The sequence below is a fragment of the Bufo gargarizans genome, chromosome 4 (genome assembly GCF_014858855.1).
Source record: "Bufo gargarizans isolate SCDJY-AF-19 chromosome 4, ASM1485885v1, whole genome shotgun sequence".
In the NCBI taxonomy this organism is placed as follows: Eukaryota; Metazoa; Chordata; class Amphibia; order Anura; family Bufonidae; genus Bufo; species Bufo gargarizans.
The window spans coordinates 490,470,593-490,489,131 of NC_058083.1; the positions used below are offsets into that span (position 1 = coordinate 490,470,593).

The 18,539-nt window shown below is 44.3% G+C and overlaps 1 protein-coding gene across 1 annotated transcript in view; it reads right to left on the minus strand.

Annotated features, from left to right (window-relative positions):
- PPP1R21 (protein phosphatase 1 regulatory subunit 21) overlaps positions 1 to 18,539 on the minus strand; it is an 87,120-nt gene that overhangs the window by 27,503 nt on the left and 41,078 nt on the right. Inside the window, exons 9-15 of the mRNA XM_044289913.1 lie at positions 17,820 to 17,969; positions 16,642 to 16,743; positions 16,459 to 16,547; positions 14,485 to 14,621; positions 10,978 to 11,070; positions 6,605 to 6,732; positions 3,806 to 3,958 (exon numbers count right to left, since the gene is read on the minus strand). Of these exons, the coding sequence (XP_044145848.1) occupies positions 3,806 to 3,958; positions 6,605 to 6,732; positions 10,978 to 11,070; positions 14,485 to 14,621; positions 16,459 to 16,547; positions 16,642 to 16,743; positions 17,820 to 17,969 (852 nt within the window). The remainder of the gene's footprint in view (positions 1 to 3,805; positions 3,959 to 6,604; positions 6,733 to 10,977; positions 11,071 to 14,484; positions 14,622 to 16,458; positions 16,548 to 16,641; positions 16,744 to 17,819; positions 17,970 to 18,539) is intronic.

The following is an 18,539-nucleotide window of genomic DNA, read 5'->3' on the forward strand; positions in this document are numbered from 1 at the left end:
CATTATGGATCCATCCCGTCTTCTGCTAATGGTTCATGCTGCTCCTATAATATACTAAATAGTTTCTTGCCAAACCGTATCCATATGCGTATCGCTTAAATGGATCCTTTACACATCCCTTTATGTAAACAGAAACATCCAGCATTTAAAGGCCATCAGTCATCAGGATCAACCCTATTGCACCAGGAACTCTGCCTGGTAGAGTTGATCCTGCTGGTTAAATAATACCTATGGCGTTCCCGAGAAAGAAAAATAATAATAATAATTTTATTCTTTATGCAAATCAAGGCTACTATGCACCAAAGGGCTAGGCTCCGCCCCTCCGTGCACTGAAGGCCTTATTTGCATAAAGAATAACAGTCTTTTTTTCTAGGGAACGTTGCAACCAATTTTTCCAAGACAGGTATCATTTCATCAGCAGGATTAACCTTACCAGGCACTGTGTCTGGTATAACAGGATTCATCCTGCTGGCAAAATGCTTTTCCCATTTTGATTATTACACTGATTGACAAAAAACTTATGCGCCCAGACATGTAGAACTGATACAAAACTCAGTATGTAGTAATGCCTCGGGCAGCTTATGTAAATGATTACAGTGGTGGTCTGATTAGACACTGGGTCTTGCCACCAGAGAGGGTAAAAGTGCTTCCTCCACTGTACCTTAAAAGGGCTCCCAGAGGCTACTTGTGGGTCGTGTACCTCATGGTGAGCGACCGTTGACTGCTAGACACAACTCTACTACACACTACACTTTACCCAGTTGACATACTTTCAGAAGCAGGGTGGTTGTTTTGACAAACTGCCCACCATCTAAGCTGTTCTGACCTAGCTGTTAGGAGATATTGGGAGCAGTGGTTACAGTGAGGTCACGAACATGGCGAACAGGCTCCGGACAGCCCAAACTACCAGTATAGAGGATCAAGCACACCATCCAGACACAGGTGGCCCCTCTGTTTCTGCACAGACCATTTCCAGGCACTCAGCAGAAGGGAATTTGGTGTCACGGCCCCCATTAAGTGTCCTGCCATTGACAGCCAGCCACCATCACCATAGTTTGCAGTGGTGTCATGAATGAGAAACCCACCTTCAGCAACAAATCCTGGTTCTCACAACGGTCAGGTTTTAGAATGAAGACTTGTGATGAGCGCATCAGTCCTACCTTTGCTGTGGAGCCCCAACTTCTAGTGGGATGATCTGGGGAGCCATCTCATATGACATTCGGTCACCTCTAGTAGTGATACAAGGGACACTAACAGCTCAGCGATAGGTGCAGGACATGCTGCATCCACATGTGTTCCTCTTATGGCAGGACTTCCAACTGGCATTCTTCAGCAGGATCATGCTCGCTCGCTCGCACACAGCAAGGGTTTCCAAGGAATGTCTCCGGCAGATTACACAACTTCCATGGCCTCTCCGTTCACCAGATTTATCTCCAATTTATGGGACCAGCTGGGACACCAGCTTCGGCAACCTAGGAGTGTGCGAGATCTACAGTCCCAGCTGCAACATCTGTGGGCAAACGTGCGCTACGTAATACAGTAACAGCAAAGTGAATGAGATTACACAAATCCCATGTACACTTAGCATTTTTTTCAGTGCGGAAACGGACCCTCCATGCAGATATAGAAATCCGCAACTGTGCGTTTTGTTTTGCGGATTTCACTATTTGCAATGCAAAGGTGAGATTTGCCACAAATCCACTGAAAAAATTGCAAGTAACACATGCAGTTTTTGGTTTGGATTTGGTACGGAAACCTGCACCCATGTGCGGGTAGCCTTATAGTGCTCTGTAATCCAATGGCAATCTACCCAGCCACACACACTACACTGTGGCAGTGGCACTACTGAGGACACGTCCCCTACACTTCTGCCTCAGTCGTTTCACAAAGGAAGACATTAGTCAAGGGGGTGAATACCCTGGCATACTCGAGAAGTCGGGCATATCCACACACGGTAGATTTTTTGCAAAAGTTTCTGCAACTGAAAATCTGTTTCATTCATCGCAACTGTTATTTTGTTTATAAGCACACAGGTTTCGGCAAACTCCATTCAACTTAGTGAAACCATACCCTGCATTCCTCCGGGGACTAAAATGAACACGTACTCCAGGTAGGACGGCGTCCTGGCAGATGAACCCCCTACATCCAATTGACCTGCATCATCCCACCAATCAGTTATAAAACACAGGGCACGTTTTAGACGCCGGTCTTAGGCTACTTTTACACTAGCATTTAAGTTTTCCGGTATTGAGATCCGGCAGAGGATCTCAATACCGGAGAGAAAAAAAAAATACGCTTCCGTTTTGTCCCCATTCATTGTCAACGGGGACAGAACTGAACAGAACGGAATGCTCCAAAATGCATTCTGTTGCGTTTGGTTGCGTTCCCATACCGGAGAGCAAAAGCGCAGCATGCTGTGGTTTTCTTTCCGCCATGGGATGCGGAGCAAAATCAGGCATGACCCACAATGCCAGTCGATGGGGACTGATCCGTTTTCTCAGACACAATAGAAAACAGATGCGTTCCCTATTGACTTTCAAAGGAATTCATGACGGATCTGTCATTGCTATTTTAAAGATAATACAACCGGATCCGTTCATAACCGATGCAGATGGTGATTTTATCAAAAACTGAAGCGTTTTTGATGATCCCTGCCAGATCAGGTAAAACTCAAGTGTGAAAGTAGCCTAAATAAAGCCCCATCGAGGGCGGTGTATCGCCGAAGTTATGAAGAGGCGCCGGCCTCTTCATAACTTCAGCGTATCCAGCACCGCTTCTAAATGTAAGACAGCTTCCGAACTGTCTTACATCTAGTCTGAAACAGGAGTACAAAATGGTGAATGAGAAGGGCCCCCTGGCCCGTCCCCTTTCCCGTCCACTTTTTTAGACCTGGCGTGCACAGGGAGAAGTCACCTTGCGGTTGCGCCGCAATCTGCGCCTGAAATACGCCTAATTTAGGTGTTCTTCAGCTTGACAAATGACCCCCTACTGTGGTAGGAAGAAACTAAAATCTCCACCCGGCACACAGGACCCGAGAAAGCCCTACCCAGAACAGGTCTAAATGAAGTGTCTTGTTACTGACCGTGAAAAATTTATTTCAGGAAGATTTTGCTCATAGAATAGAAAAAGCCTGATGACATACTCGCACAAGGATGCTAACGGCAACCACATATCAATATTTTATGGGTGCAACTGCTCCGAAAACGCGTAAGGACTACATAACTGCCACTCTCATCATCCACAGCCAAGCTTCAAGCTCTTTAAAAACTGTATCTGACCTTAAACTAAGCGCAACACTGAACTCCTGCGCAATTACCGTCATCTCTAAAATAGTTTCATTCTCTACTTACCACACATGCAAAATATAAAAAGAAAAAATGGAGCTCAAAACCTGATCGTTATAGGGAAGGATGAAGAAATATTATCCAAGATAAGGGCCCTAAAAATAAAATCGACTCATTCCGACAATTAATGGCTGCACGGTTTCTAGGTAAAAAGCGGCTCTCTCGGCTGACACTACCCAATTATAATGAAAACCTTAAATATCACAAGGCTCAGAATGGTTCTATAGCCGACATTTTGCTGGCATGAAAACAAATTAATGCTGCGGACTAGACTTGTTCAGCACAAATTGTCAGCAGTATCCGCTTTGCTGGAGATCTAAATATTTAATGACCCGTGGTGGATGTCTCACTACCGGCCTGAAACGCAATGTCGGCTTTTGAAGAGACAATATTTGTTCTCTAATCAGGAAGTAATGCGGGTTAAAGACGTGGAGGGAAGAGACCGCACTTTGTATACAAACCGTCTTTAAAGCTTTCATGTACTGGGTGGCTTTCTGCTTGTACTGAAGCATCATTTCGGCTGAGAGCGGATTGGTGAAGCCTGGCCTTCCTTTTGGTCCATAACTTAGGGATGTCATGAAGTAGTCCAGGTTGTTGGTGAAAAAGGTTGCAATCTAATTGAGAAGGAAATGTAAAAAACAGGTCTTTTTAGAAGACAAAACGTTACACACTGTAACACGGGGGGCACTAAATGTACAGAACATATCTGTATGTGCGGTGCAGGGGAATACAAGCCATTGTCCCCTGCTATCAGTAACTTCAGACAGCTGGAGACCAAATAGAGCGTATTTTTAGCCCTATAAGAAACTTTTTGCGCTAAAAAGCGAGGGAAAATGGTCAGTGCACTTTACAGGGCGAATATTAATGAGCGCTTCCGTACAAGACGACCGGAAGAGGCGAGTACAGTGTTCTTTACACTCACTGCTCCCTGGTGACGTCACAGGTTGTCACAGCGCAGCAGGAAGAGAGCTGGAAATCAGGAGAGGCGGCATCCAGAACAGGAGAGGCGAGTTAATTTTTTTTATTTTTTTGTCTGATCTCAGGTCTAATAAACACTGGGGTTCTGATCTGGGGTCTGATCCGACGTCTAATTGGGGTCTAAGCTGAGATGTAATAAAAAATATATTTTTTAATTTTCCTCCTCTAAAACCTTAATGCATTTTATAGAGCGATTAATACAGTACCTAAAATTGGCAGAGCACAGCCTGTGACTTGACTGGGGAGAAAGCTGCTGCCGAACACCTCTGCCAGCAACCCTTCTCACCAAGAACAAAAAGATCTAGCAACCTGATACCTAAAGGAGTACTCCCATTTGGGACATCAAGATATGTCATGTGGGTCACACAACTGGGAGCCGCTGCTATCTCAAGAATGGGGCCCTTTGCACTATGCTGTCCATTCACGGCACCCCAGATAGGTGGCGGCCTCACCTCTGGGGTCTATTCCTATCAGATATTTATGGCATACTCTATCAAAATGCCATAAATGTCTAGATGAGACTTCCGGTGGCTGCTTCTCTCCCGACAGAACAGAAGGATTGGGCAAAAAACATCCATTTGTCCAATTCTTCTATCCTCCAATAATATTTATTGCACGTCTACATTGAAATGTTTGATCAGAAAAAAGGTAGAACTGCTGGGGCTCTTTTCAATTAAGAGAATGGGGGTTCCTGTTCCCGTTTGCTTAGCCAACCATATGTGTTCGCTTTCCATTATAGGTTATAGAATTTAGGTTATAGAGGTTATAGAATTTACAAAAACAGCGAGAGTGAGCAATGAATCTTACTGATGAGGAACTCACAAAAAGTTCTTATACATAGATCTCAGCCGAGCCCACCAATGTTGGCAGGATCGGCAAGCACCTAATGTGTATATACGATTGGGCATTTTGCATTTTAAAAAGCTTGATGCTTTGTTCTCATGGGAAATAAGTTGTCGAAAGCGGTGTCTGCCCGCAGCCAATTCTGCTCTCCCCAATGAGCAGTGTGCATGTGTACGGGGAATTCAAGAAGCTGACGAACAGTAACTGACCATCTTAGGCTACATGCACACGACCGTTGTGTGTTTTGCGGTCCACAAATTGTGTATCCGGATGGCGTCCGTATGCATTCCGCAATTTGCAGAACGGTGCGGACAGCCATTGATATCATTGCCGCAAAATGGACAAGAATAGGACAGGTTATATTTTTCTTGCGGACTACGGAAAGGAGCGACGGATGCGGACAGCACACAGAGTGCTGTCCGCATCTTTTGCAGCCCCATTGAAGTGAATGGGTCCGCATTCAGGCCGCAAATACTGCGGCTCGGATGCGAACCAAAACAACGGTCGTGTGCATGAGGCCTTAACACCGGTACTATGGCTAATGTCTCTCTACAGCGATAGTGTGGCTGTACGGCTCTGTTAGCAAAGAAAGTGAGAGAAATAGTCAAACGAAGAGGATGCCCACCTACTTAAAGTCCATGTGGCACAGTCATTTAAAAATAAAAGTATGACACTCATTATTTTTTTTTTGGCTACTTAAAATCCTTATACTGCGATTTATCCATATATAATGTTCTTACTCATTTTTGTTCAGTAGTTTCTTCACAAAACAGACTTTTATATTATGTAAATGACCTCTCTACCAGCAAGTAGGGCGGCTACTTGCTGGTAGCAGCCGCATCCTCCTTTCATAAAGACGCTCCCTCCTCATGTTGATTGACAGGGCCAGCGAACGCGCTCGTCCCATGGATGGCCCTGTCTGCGATCAAAATTTCGCACCTGCGCCGTACCGGTCTTCAGTCGGCGCAGGCGCACTGAGAGGAGGACGCTCGCTCGGCCGCTCCATCCTCAATGCGCCTGCGTCGATGATGTCACAGCTACACCTGGCGCAGGCGCACTGAGGAAGGAGCGGCGAGCGAGCGTCCTCCTCTCAGTGTGCCTGAGCCGACTGAAGACCGGTACGGCACAGGTGCGAAATTTTGAACGCAGACAGGGCCACCCAGAGGACGAGCGTGTTCGCAGGCCCTGTCAATCAACATGAGGAGGGAGCATCTTTATGAAAGGAGGTAATTTACAAAGTATAAAAGTCAGTTTTTTGAAGAACCTACTAAACAAAAATGAGTAAGAGCATTATTTAGTGATATATCGCAGTATAAGGATTTTAAGTAGCCAACAAAAAAAAAATGACTTTAGGGGGGGTGACAGAAGCCCTTTAACTATAAGTTTCTATCCAGTGATAAAATGGAAACCGCCGTAATAACCGCAGCAATATCACATACCTTGCTTGTTGCATTGGTTAGAGCAACGAGCGAAGACAAGATGCAATCATTTGTGGTTTTAAGTTTATCGGTGGCTCCTGGCAGCTCCTGCTCGAGTGCAGCTTTATGACTGTAGTGCTTGGAAAGCTCTGCAATGACATAAATAAGTAAAAATAGACATAAACTAGCAAGCCCTCTCGTGTAAGGAGCACTATGACTATGGGAAGTGACAGATATTATATAGTTATCATTCAAAGATCCTATGTATTACCAACAGAGCCCAATTGTGTGTTATACACTAGCCCATGGGGCGAGAGGAAAAGCTTACATACTGCAGTATCTGATCACCTTATACGATATTCTACTTTTCCAGCAAGAAAGACACAACATAAATGGAAAAAAACGGAAGCGTATAGTGGGAAAAATAAGTATTTGATACACTGGCGATTTTGCAAGTTTTCTGTAACTTTTATCGTTGGTACAATTTTTATCGTGGGCTTCAACTGTAAGAGAGAGAATCTAAAAAAAAATCCAGAAAATCACATTGTATGATTTTTAAATAACTCATTTTCATTTTATTGCATGAAATAAGTATTTGATCATCTACTAACTAGCAAGAATTAGGACTCTCACAGACCTGTTAGTTTTTCTTTAAAGGGAACCTGTCACCTGGATTTTGTGTATAGAGCTGAGGACATGGGTTGCTAGATGGCCGCTAGCACATCCGCAATACCCAGTCCCCATAGCTCTGATTTGATACATATGCAAATTAACATTAGAGTCATCTTACTTGTGTGACCAGAGAAGAGACATATTTTCAAGCTCTGACTCATCTCAGGTTATTTTGCATATGTATCAAATCTGTTTTTTTACACAATAAAAGCACACAGAGCTATGGGGACTGGGTATCTAGCAACCCATGTCCTCAGCTCTATACCCAAAATCCAGGTGACAGGTTCTTTTTAAGAAGCCCTCCTACTCTGCACTCATTACCTGTATTAATTGCACCTGTTTGAACTAGTTACCTGTATAAAAGACATCTGTCCACACACTCAATCACACTCCAACCTCTCCACCACGGCCAAGACCAAAGAGCTGTCTAAGGACACCAGGGACAAAATTGTAGACCTGCACAAGGCTGGGGTGGGCTACAGAACAATAGGCAAGCAGCTTGGTGAGAAGGCAAAAACTGTTGGCGCAATTATTAGAAAATGGAAGAAACACAAGATGACTGTCAATCTTCCTCGGTCTGGGGCTCCATGCAAGATCTTGCCTCGTGGGGTAAGGATGATTCTGAGAAAGGTCAGGAATCGGCCCAAAACTACACGGGAGGACCTGAAGAGAGCTGGGACCAGAGTCTCAAAAATTACTATTAGTAACACACTTCATGGATTAAAATCCTGCAGGGCACGCAAGTTCCTCTCGCCAGCACATGTCCAGGCCCATTTAAAGTTCGCCAATGACCATCTGGATGATCCAGAGGAGGCATGGCAGAAGGTCATGTGGTCAGATGAGATCAAAATATAACTTTTTGGTGTCAACTCCACTCGCTGTGTTTTGAGGAAGAAGGATGAGTACAACCCCAAGAACGCCGTCCCAACCATGAAGCATGGGGCTGGAAACATCATACTTTGGGGGTGCTTTTCTGCAAAGGGGACAGGACGACTGCACTGTATTGAAGGGAGGATGGATGGGACAATGTATCACGAGATTTTGGCCAACAAATTCCTTCCCTCAGAAAAAGCATTGAAGATGGGTTGTGGCTGGGTCTTCCAGCATGACAATGACCCGAAACACACAGCCAGGATAACCAAGGAGTGGATCCGTACGAAGCATTTCAAGGTCCTGGAGATGCCTAGCCAGTCTCCAGACCTGAACCCAATTGAAAATCTTTGGAGGGAGCTGAAACTCAATGTAGCCCAGCGACAGCCCGGAAAGATCTGGAGAAGATCTGTAAGGAGGAGTGGGCCAAAAAGTCCTGCTGCAGTGTCTGCAAACTTGGTCAAGAAATGTCTGACCTCTGCAATTGCAAAGAAAGGTTTCTGTACCAAATATTAACTTCTGTTTTTCTATTGTATCAAATACTCATTTCATGCAATAAAATGCAAATTAATTATTTACAAATCATATAATGTGATTTTTCTGGATTTTTTTTAGGGATCGACCGATTATCGGATTTACCGATATTATCGGCCGATATTCAGGATTTTGAACGCTATCGGTATTTATTTTGCCGATATTCCGATAGTGTATGGGAACACAGATCGCGCTGCTGACAGCGCTCTCCGTGTTCCCCTTAGCAGCACAGGGGAGAAGGAAGCAGTGTCTCCTCCCCCTGTGCTGCTGCTGCTGCCGCCAATGAAAGGACAGGGGACAAGAGGAGGGGAGGAGCTATGGCCACTGCGCCACCAATGAAGCTTAATATCTAATTTATTCATATACAGGAGGCGGGAGCTGGCTGCGCAGGATCACATAGCCGGCTCCCGACCTCTATGAGCAGTAGCTGCGATCTGCGGTAGTTAACTCCTCAGGTGCCGCGGATCGCAGCTACTTGTCATAGAGGTCGGGAGCCGGCTATGTGATACTGCAGCCAGCTCCCGCCTCCTGTATATGAATAAATTAGAGATTAAGCTTCATTGGTGGCGCAGCGCGCCCCCCCAAGCCCCCCAGTATTAGACATTGGTGGCGCAGTGCGCCCCCCCCTCCCCCCCCAGTATTAAGCATTGGTGGCGCAGTGCGCCTCCCCCCCCAAGCCCCCCCCAGTATTAAGCATTGGTGGCGCAGTGCGCCCCCCCTCCCCCCCAGTATTAAGCAGTGGTGGCGCATAGGGCCCCCCACCCCAGTCGCAGTGCGCCCCCCCCCCACAGGATCCCCTGCTCCTCCGATCGGAGCCCCAGCAGTGTAATGCTGGGGCTCCGATCGGTTACCATGGCAGCCAGGACGCTATTGAAGCCCTGGCTGCCACGGTAAGCTCCATGCTGCTGTGTGCACAAAGCACACAGCAGCAGGGACAGTGTGAGCTCCTATTCACCCTGATAGAGCTCTATCAGGGTGAATAGGACAAGGGTTCTAGTCCCTAAGGGGGCTAAAAGTTAGTTAAAAAAAAAAAAAAAAAAGTTACAAAAATAAAAACACCAAAATATTAAATATAAAATGAAAAAGAAAGATTTACAAAAAAATAAAAATAGACATTAACAATAAACATTAATTTTCAGCAGATTTGTGGGAATTTTTATTTTTTTTTCAAAAATGAAAATTCCCAGAATATCGGTATAAATTATCGGCTATCAACCTGAAAGCTCACAAATTATCGGTATCGGCCCTAAAAAATCAATATCGGTCGATCCCTAATTTTTTTATTTATAGATTCTGTCCCTCACAGTTAAAGTGTACCTAGGATAAAAATTCCAGACCTCTCTATTCTTTTTGTGGGTGGGAAAACTTGCAAAATCACCAGTGTATCAAATACTTATTTTCCCCACTGTAGAGAAACCAATTGGCCACGATAATATCATTGTCAAAAGGCTGACACTTCCTGAAGGAAAGGCCACAATCTGAAGGCAAATAACACACTGATCTTAGGTGATGGTCACAGCTCACCTCCTCCCCCTCCCTGCACAGTGACTTCTGCACAGGTCGCAAAAACATGCCCACAACAATCCCCCATATAAGTCCCATAGAGTTGTGTCCTGAGATTTCTCATGTCTACATAGCTGCTGTAAAATACATCTCTGAACTGCTGTCCACAGTTGCAGCTCATAAAGGATGGCTTCCCCCAGCATAAAATAAAAATAAAAATCTACAACTGAAAAATAAAAACAATATACAAAAATAAAAATATTTGCTTTAGTATGAGAATGCGTCCCAACCATTTTTTTGATCATCGTTGGACTGAAATTTGTCATTTTTGCCATTGCTCAAACAAGTCAGATCACAGCTATAAATCACCGCAGATCGGAAACCCTTTTATCACTAGTAGGGATTTTTTTCTGGCTGTGATGAAAACGTCTTTCCTGTTCCCATCCTTGCTTCTTGTAAATATAGAGCTCGGACGCACGCCAGGAAATGTCTGACTGGGGCCAAAACTGCTGCGTGTAAACTCAGCCTGACCTATTAATCCTTTATCAAGGTCTCATCTGGCGGCGTATACAAATGCCAGACCATTGTATCATAAGCTATAGACTGCAACAAGTCCGTTCTATACTCAGCAAGTCTCGCTGGAAAATCCACTAGTCACTGAGCGACGAGAAGAGAAACTACAGCCTTGGGACAGTGATGTATTTAGGGATTATGAGCTGATAATTGGTGTCTAAAAAAAATAATAATATCTCTCTCTGGAAACCAGGCCCTGAAGATGATAACTAGAGAGCATCAAGGGGCTTGCTGTACATTACCTTTTATAATATCATGAAGTCCACGGAGAGAGTCAGAGATCTGTGTCAGTATGGAACCGTAGTTGGATTTCAGCAAACCCTCTGGTTTCGTGCCTGGAGTAATTAGTAAAAAATAATAATAGATTATATTAAAATGTGAACCAGGTCATTAATATTGCAGAGAGACCCTGGAGAAATCCTCATTCTGGTGAAAGACTGCAGACATTGTAGCTCGCAAATTAAGGACAGTGAGGCAGCGGCGCCGACCGCGATGTGAGGCGGACTGAAATATTAACGCCAGATAATACTCCGAGAACATTTATGACTATGAACAAACAGAATTCATTTGCTATGGCTGGAGGGGACGTGTCACTAAGATGATATTTTCATATAAGCTGCATAGGAAAAAGGTGGATAATAGTATGAAATGTCCCCTTTTCTTCTAAAATGATAGGAATTTTGTAATCACCACTGATTGCAAAGCTGCTTTATGTTTCATTTTACAGACACTCGGACAATAAGAGCTAAATAGCCCAGAATAGAAAATGTAGGTTATGTATGGAATGCCGTGGGATCTAGAAGACAATTATAAAATTTGCTGCCCTTTAAATATTCATGCATTGCTCGCCTATGGATGCCCTGGGTATAAACAAATTAGCAATGTGGTACATAAGGCTTATTACAGATGCCAAGTTCAATAAACTTTAATTACATTGTCCTCTATACCCTTCAGTAAATGTACAGTGAGGAACAAGAAGTATTTGAACACCCTGCGATTTTGCAAGTTCTCCCACTTAGAAATCATGGAGGGGTCTGAAATTCACATTGTTGGTGCATTCCCACTCTGAGAGACAGAATAAAAAAATTCAGAAAATCACGATGTATGATTTTTATAGAATGTATTTGTCATGCACTGCTGAACATAAGTATTTGAACACCTGAGAAACAGCAAGAATTCTGTCTCTCAAAGACCTGTTACTGTGCCTTTAAAACGTCCACCTCTACTCCACTCATTAATCTAACTTAGTAGCACCTGTCTGAGCTCTTTAAAGACTCCTGTCCACCCCACAGTCAGTCAGACGCCAACTACTACCATGGGCAAGACCAAAGAGCTGTCAAAAGACACCAGAGACAAAATTGTGGACCTCCACAAGGCTGGAAAGGGCTACGGGGCAATTGCCAAGCAGCTTGGTGAAAATAGATCAACTGTTGGAGCAATTGTTAGAAAATGGAAGAGGCTAAAGACGATTGTTAGTCTCCCTCGGACTGGGGCTCCATGCAAGATCTCACCTCGTGGGGTATCACTGATGATAAGAAAAGTGAGGAATCGGCCCAGAACCACAAGGGAGGAGCTGGTCAATGACATGGAGAGCTGGGACCACAGTTTCAAAGGTCACTGTCGGTAGAACCATACGCCGTCATGGTTTCAAATCATGCATTGCACGGAAGGTTCCACTGCTCAAGTTATCACATGTCCAGGCCCGTCTGAAGTTTGCCAATGACCATCTGGATGATGCAGAGGAGGCATGGGAGAAAGTCATGTGGTCAGATGAGACCAAAGTAGAACGTTTTGGTCTAAACTTCACTCGTCGTGTTTGGAGGAAAAAGAAGGATGAGTTGCATCCCAAGAACACCATCTCTACTGTCAAGCATGGGGGTGGTAACATTATGCTTTGGGGGTGCTTTTCTGTGAAGGGGACAGGACGACTGCACTGTATTAAGGAGAGGGTGAATGGGGCCATTTATTGTGAGATTTTGAGCAACAACCTCCTTCCCTCAGTCAGAGCATTGAAGATGGGTCGTGGCTGGGTCTTCCAACATGACAACGACCCGAAGCACACAGCCAGGATAACCAAGGAGTGGCTCCGTAAGAAGCATATCAAGGCTCTGGAGAGGCCTAGCCAGTCTCCAGACCTAAATCCAATAGAACATCTTTGGAGGGAGCTGAAACTCTGTGTTGCTCAGTGACAGCCCCGAAACCTGACAGATCTAGAGATCTGGAGATCTGTGTGGAGGAGTCGGCCAAAACCCCTGCTGCAGTGTGTGCAAACCTGGTCAAGAACTACAGGAAACGTTCGACCTCTGTAACTGCAAACAAAGGCTTCTGTACCAAATATTAACACAGATTTTCTCAGGTGTTCAAATACTTATGTTCAGCAGTGCAAGACAAATACATTCTTTAAAAATCATACAATGTGATTTCCTGATTTATTTTATTTTATTCGGTCTCTCAGAGTGGGAACGCACCTACAATGTGAATTTCAGACCCCTCCATGATTTCTAAGTGGGAGAACTTGCAAAATCGCAGGGTGTTCAAATACTTCTGTTCCTCACTGTATGCTCTTGTGTTCCCGTTCTGCTAGGTCAGAGAAGATATCACCCAGTTTTCCCCGATTACTGAATGTCAAATTTCCCATCCCCAATGAGAGGTCTACTATGTGTATTATTTTACATATATAGCTCAAGTCTACAGCAACCTTTTCTTTAGGGCTCATGCACACGACTGCTGTTGTTTTGCGGTCCACAAATTGCAGATCTGCAAAACACGGGTACCGGCCGTGTGCATTCTGCAAAACGGTCGGCCTATAATAGAACAGTCCTATTCTTGTCTGTAATGCGGACAATAATAGGACCCGATCCATTTTTCTACTGGACGGCCATGCGGACATAGAATGCACACAGTGTCATTTCCATATATTTTTTTGCAGCCCCATTGAAGCGAGTGGTTCAGCATATGGGCCGCAAAAACAAAAACAATACGTTTATGTGCATGAGCCCTTAAAAGAATACACACTGCCTGCCTGACAGTTTATATTCCTATCTGGGACATTTGATGGCATATCCCTAGGATATGCCATCAATGTCAGATAGGAGCAGGTCCCAGACGTGGGAACTATCTCCAGAACGGGACCTCCGAAGCGAACAGAGAGCAGCCGCACCTGCATGGCCACCCTCCATTCACCACTATGGGAGTTCTGAAAATAGCTGAGCACTGGCTTGGCTATTTCCAGCGGTCCCACAGCAGTGAACAGACTTGCAGCTGTGCATGCACGGTGCACTCGCTTTTCCTTCGGAGGCCCTATTCTCTACATATCCTGCTGCTGTGAAACTACAACTCCCAGAATACACACTTACTTGGCTGTTCTTGAACCGCCCAAAAAAGTGAAAGGAGGAGTCTGGGAGTTGTAGTCTCATAACAGCTGGAGAGTCGGAGGTTGTTGATCCCTGTCTTAGAGATATGCCATCAATGTCCCAGATGGGCTAACCCCTTTAAATGGTTGGACTTTCACTTTAAAAGAAGATATAATATGTAGGGGTGCATTCATGGCTAGAAAGATGATGCTGGGGTGGGGTGCTCATTAGAATGTCATAACCCTTCAATTACCATTCCCCCCCAAACAATCCCTCCACAGGGGATCCATGGGAGGCCTGATGTGCACTGTGTCTTTTAGGATAAGACGTGAAGCTCAGGGAACATGGATCGTGGATCTTCTAAACATTCGCTTCTTCTCTAGTATCTGTACTCACTGGGTAAGGCAAGGAGGACAATGTAAGTCTTCAGCTTCTCGAACAGTGCGGACATTCTCCTTATGTCCCGCTGCAGCTCCACATTGCGTTCCCGTAAAGCTGTTGTGCAAGGGGAAATGGCTGATTCCTCCTCCAAACTTGCGGTGGAAATAATGGAAAAAGGGAAAAACAAAACCGAGATTCCATCAAAGGAGATTCTATCAAAGATTTTCTTACATATCTTATAGCCTTCAGGGTCAAGGCCAGCGAGATATGGTTTCTACCAATCAATCTCTCCAGTGCACTTAAAGGGGAATTCCTATTTCATAAAGTGAGGGCCTATTGATAGGATATACCATCACTTTATGACCAATAAGGGTCTGACCTCGTAGCACCTACTCCCCCATTTCCAACATTATATTAAATGGTACATGGCAGTCGCAGGTATAAGTTAATAAACATTTGAGGGAATAGAAGTCTTAATTTGGCATCTGATAATCCAGAAACCTGCACCAATTTGAATTTTCACAAGGTCAGATATAGATGACTAACTCTGAGGCTCATCTGATCAGGGGCGTACACAGATTTGCCAGGACCCCATATCAAAACTTAGTAAGGACCCCCATTACTGAGTTTTGCTTTGTGGCCCTATGATATCTTCAGACACCCCCTGATCAGATCAGCCTCAGAGTTGATTACAGGGGTTGTCCCACGAAAAAGATAAATGTTGTACAGTTTTCAAACCAACTCCTGGATCTGATTAATTTTGCAATTGCATGGAATTAAAAACTTATTATAGCTACTGAGTTATTCCCTGAAATCTATCTGTATAGCGCCACCTGCTGTTTGCTCTTTTTCTAATTTATCTGTCCTGCTGACTGAGACGGAAGCACACGCTCAGATCCAGCCTTCAACTGTCACCAGCTGCAGCAGACAGGACACACCCCTGAGAAAGGGGACGCCCTCCTAAACTGACAGCTTCAAATAAATCTAGTAGAACAACTCAAGAGATTTCTGGATCCATGCGAGGTACAGGGCTGGTTCTAGTTTTGCTAGAAAGAGGTTTTCATGTACTAGATTATGTATGATTTTCAATTTTTACATTAATCATAGGATAACCCCATTAACTGTGCTCAGTCTTCTGTATCTGACCTCGTGAAAATTCTGATTGGTATATGGTGGGCTTTCTAAATTCCAGGATTACCAGATGCTCAGAGTTTCTATTGCCTTAGGCCTTTATCTACTTGATATACCTGCAGCGGTCATGTGTCCTATTTTATATACATCTAATCATTCCCGTTTAGTAACTGTCAGAGCCGTCAATCTTTGCTTTCATCCGCTGTCACCATTTTGGCCGAGGACGCCAGTGGATCTGTACAGACTGGAAATGTGTTCCACGTCCGCCTTAGGCCTTTTTTTGACAGACCCATTGACTTGAATGGGTCCGTCCTCCGTTTTCCACTGACAAGAATAGGACAGGTTATATTTTTTTGACGGACTGGAGACACGGTTCACGGACGCGGAGAAAAAAAAAACTGAGGACTATCAGTTTTTTTTTCACAGCTCCATAGAAATGAATAGGACCTCCGCTAAACTGTGAAAAATGACGGAACGGGCGCGGATGCACACAACGGTCGTGTGCATGAGGCCTTACCGAAAGCTGACGGATTGCATTGAAAGGATCTTGTCAGAGGATGGATAGCTGCGTCTAAAACCTCGAAAGGCGGGCGTGGAAATTAAAAAATAAAATAAGGTTCATTCACAGTTGCTGCCACATTACAATGCTGGGCAAAGCTTTCGTATAGAGCCGGTGGGAATAGGTTTAATGGTTTAATTACGTTCTCTCTGCTGTGGGCAAACAATCAGGCAAGCCATGTTCCCAGTGACAATGGCGGCAAACCAAGGCAATCGTACCGCTAAAAGGCAGAGGATCCTTCTAACATGGGCAAGGCAAACTCCATTATAAATGTAATGGGTGTGAACTGGACAGAATACCTCTGTAACTGGTACGGAAGGATCTTCTGCAGGTAAGAGACGTAGGTTGTAAAGTGCTCAGAAAACATTTTCAGCTTCACCGCGGTTTCCTGGGAAAGGAATTGGAAATCTGACATGTAAATTGGATAGAGACTTATAAGGTGGTCGAGAGGGAAGCAAAATAATGAGGCTGGAGATATTTACCAGGACTGTAACGGCGCCTTCAGTGATGCTTTCATACAACAAGAGCATGCCTTCCTCCAGGGGACGCACGTACGAGGCATTTTCATGGAGGTAGTGAGAGAACTGCAAAAAAACGGGGCGTTAGTGCATGCAATTGAGGACGATTACACCTTGCACCAGCACTGCCAGTTACACTGCCCAAGTACGTGCATCAAACTGAAATCGCGGACGGCACTAATCCTGCAGAAGAATTCTGCTCAAACTCAGCTTAGGCGTGTGTAATAATTGCATTGTTTTCCACAGAAAATAGGTCCCATAGTATGTAATGGGATTAACGGGTAAGAAGATGAAATCTTATGGTCATAGGAACACACAAAGAAATGAGGGAAATATTCAGCTGTAAGCAAACACTGCCATCTACTGGCGAGTTTGACACAATGCGAGGCAAGTTTTGTTGAATTCAGTTACCTATAAAAATAAAGAAGATAAAAAAAGAGCAGTAAAGATAAGCGATTGAGGCGTCCTCGTCTGTCAAACTGCAAAGGCTTTAATTTAGATTTTGTTTTTTTAGCTTCTGGGTATGGAGGGTGACAACCAATATGGCTGCCATTAAAGCTTCCAGGACGTCCATCACACAGCTGTCCCAGACTCCTAAATGGCAAAACTGTCTATTTATGCAGTGATACATTCCCTAATGCCATAATGCTGCACCCCCAGGACGGTATGAATAAGAAAATGGCTGCTATCTCAGGTTTGATTTACAGATGATTTTTAAATGCAAATCTTTCTTAGAAATTAAAGGGGTTGTCCAGGTTTAGAAAAAGACGGCTGTTTTCTTTTTTAACCAAAAACAGCTCCACACCTGTCCACCTGGTAGTACTCAGCCCTATTCACTTCAATGGAGCTAAGCTGCAATACCAGATACAACCCGTCTTTTTTAGGTGTTTTATATGTTCACCTCTAGGATTATTTCCCTTTGATCCTTTCTTTTATATAAAGAATTTTCTTTATAGTTCCGACAATTATTTTAAAAAATAATAGCTACAAAGTGAAGGTACTATACAGCAAGTATGTCCTAAAAATTAGATCCAACTAAATCCAGGGCATTTATCAGGAAAGAGAACTATGAAATAACTTTTGTTCTCTTCAATGACAGCCAGTGTCCCCCCCGGAGTAAACGCAGCACGTGTCAGCTGTACCTTTTGATTTAATGGCGAGATGACATCGATGGCAGAGTCTATGGGAAAGATCTGGACTCTCTGTTCTGTGTAAGTATGGAAGTTCAAGAGGGCAGTGACGAGATCCTGGACAAAGGCCAGAGCCTGACCCGCTAATTCCCGGGCTTTCAGCTGGAAAAAGAAAGCAGACTCAACAATTTGGTTCATCAGCAAGATAAACATGGAGAACTTTCTAGATGTCAATGTCATGTACACGTGACGTCAGTGTAAAATACAGCCAGCCAGTGACCTAGTGGGCAAACAGCTTAGCTTTACATAGGTCACCAGAAAACATAAAAAGGTCAACAGAAAATCTAAGATCTGCCATACAATATACAGTGGTCTGCTGAACAGTCTCTCCCAACCTCTCCATACACAGGAGGACAGGGAGAAAGCTGCTTCCAGACACATAAGATGGCGGCCTATCTCCCTGAAAACAAAAGGGTTAGGCATGTTAAAATCCAGCAGCCCTGTCCTCCAACATGCAGTGGCATCAGTTGCCCACTGAATCCTATGTTAAAAACTGCATAGCATGCAGTATCTTTCACTGCATGCCTCTGTATGGAATAGTGCAGCAGACTGCATCATGCCATACAGCTGAGAAAATAAAAATGTATACCAGCCCAACGGAGACCTCTTTTGAATGAATGTGGGCTTATGGATACGTTTGATGTATGCACCGGGGACTTTCTCGGAGTAAAC